General features: G+C 60.5%; 2 protein-coding genes across 2 annotated transcripts, besides 2 other annotated features; both read right to left on the bottom strand.

Moving 5' to 3' along the window:
• Tc00.1047053509687.19 (dispersed gene family protein 1 (DGF-1), putative) lies at positions 1–6,060 on the bottom strand (the record flags this gene model as incomplete). Its single annotated transcript, XM_800218.1, has 1 exon — positions 1–6,060. A coding segment is annotated over one exon (6,060 nt), but the record flags the coding sequence as incomplete, so codon positions are not given.
• Positions 1–7,785: a sequence feature (areas not merged during assembly with more than two copies in the genome that could not be assigned to a particular haplotype).
• Positions 1,081–1,130: a microsatellite.
• On the bottom strand, positions 6,221–6,547 carry Tc00.1047053509687.10 (uncharacterized protein; the record flags this gene model as incomplete). Its single annotated transcript, XM_800217.1, has 1 exon — positions 6,221–6,547. The coding sequence occupies one exon, from the start codon at positions 6,545–6,547 to the stop codon at positions 6,221–6,223; it is 327 nt and encodes a 108-aa protein (XP_805310.1).

Below are 7,785 nucleotides of genomic sequence, written 5' to 3'. Positions count from 1 at the left end.
GCATGGGTCGCTGCATGCCAGAATGGTGGCATTGTACACGGACGGGATGACGTATTTCGCTTCCTCCTCGCCGTTCACGGTGTTGCACGCAGCCATAATCGCTCCGTTTGTGAGATCGCGGGACCCCGTGGATATCCGCAGAACTGTTGGCGTGACCCTGCTGGACATGAGTCGGTTGCCGGACACAGACACCGTGGAGTCGCGGAGATTCACCGTGGGATAAAGAAAAACAAACGCTTCCGATGGGGATTCACGGCAGAGGTTGCCGCTCAGCTGCAGCCAGGAGTTGTAGTAGATGTAGGAAGAAAAGCCTGGGAAAAACACAACCAAGCTCTGCTTTATTTCATTGCCCTGAAACACAACCGCTGACCGAGACTCCACACGTAATGCCAAAGTTAGTAATAAAAAGTACCGCACGGGCCTCGTCACAAGATTGCCTCGGATCACCACGGCAGAGTTGTTCAGTACACTCAGCGATGAGGATTGGCTGGACCCTTCAAGATGTATCAGCGTACCGTCACCGCCAGCCATATGAAACGTGTTGCCCACCACCGCAAACACGGAGTGCCACGACACCCTCAGCGCAGATCTGACAACGTAAATGGCGCTTGACGATGCCGTCACGCTCTGAAACACATTGCCACTGAACACCACCGCGGAGTCTTTGCTGATCGCCAGTCCATTCATCATAACGCACGACGGCCTCCTAAGGCGCAACCCCAACCGAGGGATCAGCCTCGTGACAGTGAAGCGGTTCCAGCTGATCGTGATTTTCGTGCGCGATGGAAACACACCCTCCGGGCTGAGCAGCGCGTCACTAAATGTGTTGCCGGTGACGAGGATGTTCAGCGACCCCACAGCGGCGTACGCGTTGCCCAACAGCAACAGCACGGCGCCGTCCCTCCACGTGCATCCATCGAACGTGACATTTGCCACGTCGCCCGTCATTGCCCCAATCAGCACCGTCAGGCTCATGCCGCCCCCGCTGAACGTCACGTTGCGGTAGCACAGCCACGACAGCCCGCCGCCCACAGCCTGCGCAACCTCGGGGTACACCATGTCGCTGATGCACTCACCAACCGGCGGTGGCAGCGGTGTGGGCGGCACTGGTGGCAGCGGCGGCGGTGGCGAGCCAGCAGGCACAGGCGCCGGGACACACACATCGCCGTGCCCTCCAGCAGCGCACTGGCACATGCAGCCAATGGCCGCCGTCGTCAGCGGAGCAAAGCAGTCGCCCTCCTTCGTGCACTGCCCGCACGCGGCAACAGTCGTCACGTTGGTGATGCCGTTCAGCTCCAGTTCAGCCGCCGTCGTCACCTCCCGTCCCGCGACCGTCAGACACCCAGCAACAAAACGGTAACCGGCCTCAATCCGCTTCAGCAGGGGTCCCAACAACCCCGTCGAGTCCATCCTGCAGCCCGTCAGCGTCACAAAACTGCTGCTGTCAATGGTCACAAATGCGGACTCAGTGTCGTAGAACATCGCACCCAATTCCACGTCGTTGTCGCGCCAATCCAACCAGCTTGACCGCTGAACAGTCCACAAGTCATCGTTATAGATGGCGTAGCGAGCTGAGCCGCTGTTCCCCACCACGCGCAGCACGCTGTGATCCGACACGCTGAATTCTTGGTGCTGATACAGCAGACTTACCCCAGAGAACATCCTATTTTTGAGCAGTGCAAAAACGGAGTGGTCACTCACACTGAGACTCTGCACGTAAAACAGGTATTTGTATCCCTCAAAGCTGCAGTACCGCGCGTACAGCGAGCTGCCACCCACCAGCGTCAGTGTCCCAGTCGAGTACAAACCAAGCGCATCACGCTTCGTTGCATGCGCCTTGACGTTGCTGACCAACAGCGTTGACGCACTCAAAACAACGTTTCCCAGCAAAAACACGCTCCACATGTTGTACACAGTACCCGATAATTCAAACTCGGAGGACTGTACCGCATCAACCTCCGTGATGGCGATGTCGCAGCGCTGCGGGAGGGCACGTAAAAAAGCAACGGTGGAGGACCGCATCACCGTCTGGCTCACGCGGATCAGGACGCCGGACGACTCGACCGCCTCAACGCCCCCAACAAACTGCAGCGCGGCACCCTCACGGAATGTGCACCCGGTGAGCGTGATGTTGATGGGGAGATGCAGCGGCATGCTGTTGAGGAAGAACGTCAGCACAGAACGCCTGCCGCTGAATGTCACACCCACGTAGCAGTGGTGCGTCTTCCACATCTTCAGCGTGAGGTTCGTCAGCGTCTGGTTCACCACGCAGCTCGTGTCGCCGTCAACAGCTCTCTCCGCTACGGGCGGCACAACCGCGTCGGGCACCTCGAAGGGAAGACACGACGCGCCATGCCATCCGTCCTTGCAGCTGCACGAGCACGAGCTGCGGTCCACCGACTCCGTCCCGGGCATGTAGCACGCCGCGTCATCGTTGCATGTGCCACACCTGAAAAGCACCGCCTCCTCCGGAAACACATCGTCGTCCGACACCTCCTCATCGCCCTGCAGGTTGCACCCAACCACAAACCGCGCGGGTAACTCAACAATCGTGTTCGGTCTAAAAAGCTTGACAAAGACTGCGCTTCCTTCCACCTGACGGTTGTGCGCAAGCGCCACGGTGGTGCTGCTGCCCAACAGCTGAATTTCTTGCCAGGAATACGGAATAGATAATACTGAGGCTGCACCCACGCTGTTGCCCTCCACGCGCCACTGCGCACCACCCCGAAGTGTCACCGAGCCAGACACATACACCAGCGCGGAATCAAAAATTTCCGTCCCGCCAACAAAGGTGCAGTCCGCCACTCGCAGCAGCCCCGCGGAGCTCACGGTGGTATCCCCAAGAAGAATAACGCCATTGACCGCGCTCATCGTGTTGTTCTCCACGTCAAAGTAGCCGCCGTTCCTCACATCAACAGCATTAACGCAAACAGATGATTCCACACCCTCATCGTCATTCGTTGTGCTCAGCGTATTTCCCTTCACAATAATCCCGCCACCATCAACAACAACAGCATCGATGAAATAGACTGCGTACTTACTCCCCTCAATGTAGTTGTCGAGTAGCAGCAGCGTCATATTCGCACTGAGAGCAAACTTCACAAATAAAATGGCGTGACCCGACGTCGTCACAATCGTACTTCCCGCCACCAGTATCTGGGAGCTCGCACCAAAATGGCCCTGAAAAACCAGCTCACCAGAATCCAGCATCGAGGAGACCACGTTCACGTGCACGCATGCACCACTCCCCTTGATCGACAGGCCCATGAAGACGCACTGCAGCAGTGTGATGTTGAGTGTCTGCTGTGGTGCGTCGAAATACGACAGGTCCAGCACAATCGCGGCAGTGAAGGTCACGCTGACGAAGCACAGACCACGCACACCGGGATCAGGATCGTCCACGGAGCTGATGCTGCCACCGTGCACGCAGCGGACCTCCGTGTCGTCCGCATCGGGGGGCGGGAGCGGCCCAAGACCGTCCGGAACCGCAGCTGGCAGACACGTGTCACCGTGGCCGCCAGCATCACACACGCACTCACAGCCGCTGATGCTGCTCGTCCTCGCAGCAAAGCACACGGCGTCCACGGTGCACGCGCCGCAGTCCAACACCATCACGGGTGCTCCAATATTGAGCTCTTCTCCGTAATCCGTCACAGGTGAGCCCCTTGCCGCGTTGCACACGCCGTAGATGATCGGGCGAGTGTCGGATGGTGGTGACCACTTGCTTGTCATACTTACAATGGTTGACGAGTACGAGCCGTACGTGAAGTTGTTGTCAAGTATCGACCACACACTCCGATCGCGGAACGCCACGCTGCTTTCCTTGACTATGTACACAACGTAGGCGGTGCGGAACTCGTTGTCGCGGTGCACCAGCCAGCTGCCGCCGGTCACGGTCAGCGTATTTGCCATGAGCATGGCGAAGCCGAGACGGAAAGTGCTGGACACAATCTGCAGAACGCTGCCGCCAGCCACAACAACATCCTCAAACACACACGCGGCTTTGCCGTATTCGGTGCTCGGAGCACTCCACGAGCTGTTCTGTATGGAGAACACGGAGCCGCCACCGACACGCAGGTCGGAAGCAAGAGCGTACATCACGTGTGTCTGCGAACTGACAACGCAGTTGTCCATGTAGAAGACGCTGGACAGCTTGGCGCCAAGGCCGCGCTCCACGAGGATCGCAGCACACGAGCCCCCGCCACACACCAGCGTCGACCGCGTCAAGACAAACCGCGTCGACAGAAGCCGGACGCCGTCGAGGGCAAGCGCGGGGCCGTACCGAAATCCCTCGTGTCCACGGGCCGTCGGCACGTACTGCGACCCGCCAACCGTCGCGCGCAGCGTTGAGTTCGCCAGCAGCACACTCGAGTGCAGCGGCATCGCGCCATGCAGCACAATCGTGCCCTCCAGCGACGTCACATTCGTCATGTTGACGAGGGCGTGGGGCATCAGGCGCGCCGTGCTCTCGCTGAGGCCGCCAATCCGCAGCTGCGCGCCGCCCGCAAGCACGCAGTGGCGCAGCGTCACGTTCAGCGCGTCAACGAACGCGTCCATCGAGCGCAGGTCTACCGCCACAGTGATCGGCCCGCTGAACACCACCGAGTCGAAGCACGCCGTCGCACGCCCGCCGCCAACCGTCACCGACTCCGTCAGCGTCACGCCACTCACACAGTCCTCCGCACCGCCACCACTCCCGCCGGGCCTCGCAACCGGCACGTCGAACGGCAGGCACGCCTCGCCCACACCGCCGCCGCGGCAGCCGCACACGCAGTCGACGAACGACGCCGTCAGCGCATCAAAGCACGCCAGCGCAGACGCACAGCCGTCGCACGGCACCACGCTCACGGAGGACAGGCCGGCCATGCGGTAGTCGCCGCCACTCTGCAGCACCCGGCCGCCGGCACGGTTGCACTGCACCGACACGGCGCCGCTCGTGATCGTCAGCCCGGAGACAAGAGTAACGCCGGTGGCAGTGCAGCGCGCAATCGACACGGCACCGCCGCTCAGCGTCACCCCCGACAGCGACGCCACAGACGACGCCTCGCCCACCGCCCACACGTCGCGCAGCTCCAGCCACCCGCCGGCACCGATCGTCCCACCGTCGCAGCGCACCAGCGACGACGCGACTGACCCCTCGACGCCCACGAAGCGCAGCACCGAATCAACCACCGCAAGGCGCTCGCCAAGCACAAGGCCGCCGCCGCTGCTCACAACCGACACGTTCGTCACGGAGAACACCGAGTGGCTCCGCAAACTGAAACGCGACGAGGACGCCACATGCAACGCGGACGCGGTCGAACCGCCCGACGCCTCCAGCAACACGCCGTCAAGCACCACCGCGCTCGACAGCAGGTCCACACCGCCGCCAACGTACACCGCCGACCCGCCCGCCTGCAACGACCTCAGCACAGTGCTGCTCACACGCAGCTGCGACTGCAACAGCGACGTCGCATGCAGCACAAGCGGCGACGCCACCGCGTCCGTCAGTCCGCTCAGCTGGGAGTAGCGCATCGGCCCCGCCGTCACAATCGTCGAGTCACGGACCGTCACGTTCGTGTGTGCCGGCAGGTTGTGCACAAACACGAGCGAGCAGTAGCCGCCGGACAGCCCGCTCACGCTCACCTCCAGGCTCCGGTCACTCGCCGGCTCGCCGCTGTAGCCCCGCACGTAGAGCTGCGCACCGCCGTCGCACACGCAGTTCCTCAGTTCGATGCGCAGCGCGCCGGGAAGCATCGCCGGCACGTCGAACACAACAGCCACGCCGTTCGTGATGTGCACGCCGTCCATCAGCACCGTGTCCACGGCGCGGCCAACCGTGATGGCTCTGTCCACCGTGCCGCCCCGCAGTCGCAACACCACCGCATGCACCGCGGGCATCCACGCCGCCACCGCAACAAGCGCCAACACAACAAGCAGTGCCACACGCACAGCCGCAATGGCCCTGCGCTGCACACGGTGCCGGCTGCGCGGACACGCACCCACCGCAGACCGCATCCACCAGCCCAGACAAGTACCAACAAGGCTATCGTGGTGTGTCGCACTCGCCCCGTCGACCATAACTCCTGCCTAGCAAATCCCTTCCTACAGATTGCGAATCCAGTGACACGATTCCGCCAGATCGTTATACTAATACTGCTAATCCTAATACTGCAAGTAATCCCTAACGCCTTGAAACGATAGTTGTACTGGTCAAGCAAAAGTATCTCTAACTGCACTCTCAGAAAAGGAGTAAAAGACAGCAACAACAACAGTAACCAAACACAGTGGCACGCAGAGGCATCCGGTCATACACAATAACCTTCATAGTACAGCCGCCGACACAAAGCAGCGCAGACGCAATCAAGTCAGTGACACCATCGCCCTCCCACCGCCCATACAACCCCGTACAGCCACCGTGCCGAGTGGCGGAATCCCGGCAAAAAGCCACATGACCACTGGCACCGCTCCTGTTACCGAGTGGCTGCATCGCGGGGCGGTCCCGATGCCGTGCACGACACACAAGAGCCGAGGCAGACCACGTGGCAGCGTTACGACCGCCGGCCATCAAGCGCGTCCGAAAGGTTGTTGGTGTTGTTGGTGCGTAAGTGGAGTGGAGAGCGCGCCGGTCGCCAGCAGTCAAAGCATCGTTTCTCGCTCACGCGAGTCGGCATTGCACAGCAATCAGCGACACCATGCGCGCCCGACATACACAACAAAGGAAAAACAAGGAAGCACGGCGGCACTCAAACACGGGGAAAAAGGTCCACATCGATTTTGCATTCCAATTGGCTCACAGACATCCGGATGGTGGTCGCGCCGCTGCTCTGCGGTGCGTGTGACGTGTGACTGCAGTGGACAGAGAGGATGATGAGAGGGGTGGGAGACGCAGTGCGGCCCTCATCCATCTCGGTTGACTGTGACACCGGTGACGTCCTCCCGTCACATCGCCTGCAGCAAAGACCGTCGCCGTCAGCAGCGGTCGGTGCCTTCCCTCTCCCACTGGGGCGCAACTCCAACGCATTCGCTCGTCTCCTCCCCCACCAACACAACGAGGGAGCAGCGGCAAAAGATGAGACACGCATGGCAGGTGCACAGTCGCAGAGCCCCACTGCTGCCGCCATGGCCAAACAAGGTCGGCTGCAGGGCGCAAAAAGAAGAATAAACACCCCATCAAACGCCTTGGCACCACGTGGAAGCACCGCAACCGACACACAAGGCAAAGCGCCGTGAAGCAGGCACCAAAACCAAAGCTCCCACAACAAATTCATCGTGGAGCAAAAGAAAACATTATGCGAGCGCGAAAAAAATCACACAAACTGAAAAACAACAATGACGGTGCAGAGGCAATAAATGGTCGTGGTGCGCAGCAGCCGTGGCATCGCGCCCCTCCCTCATCAAACGGCACCGCACCGCAACGCACCGTGACGACCGCCTGCAATGACGACGATTGAGTAGTACACACAAAGCGGCATAAACCTTTCATACCGCACTCGCTCAAGTTTACGCTCTCAGTATGTACTGCCAACAACACAGGGAAGGACACGGAAGGGGACTGTGTCATCCATCCACCTTCTGCCCACAACAGATCCTCCCCACCCTCATCCTCGCCACACCCTGGGTGCCGCGAAACACCGTCAAGCAGAGCCACGTGTATGGAATTCTCCAATGCGCAGGGCGAGGCTGGCAGCCACCCACGCTCACTCCCGCACATATCCTCTCCCACAACTTTCCCACACACAAAAGGGCAAAGACATGGAGAAGAAATGCCCGCCGCACAACGCATGCAGAAGCACCGCCATCCAC

The sequence above is a fragment of the Trypanosoma cruzi genome, genomic scaffold (assembly GCF_000209065.1).
Source record: "Trypanosoma cruzi strain CL Brener 1047053516389 genomic scaffold, whole genome shotgun sequence".
Classification (NCBI taxonomy): domain Eukaryota; phylum Euglenozoa; class Kinetoplastea; order Trypanosomatida; family Trypanosomatidae; genus Trypanosoma; species Trypanosoma cruzi.
This window is presented reverse-complemented; position numbering and strand designations above follow the sequence as displayed.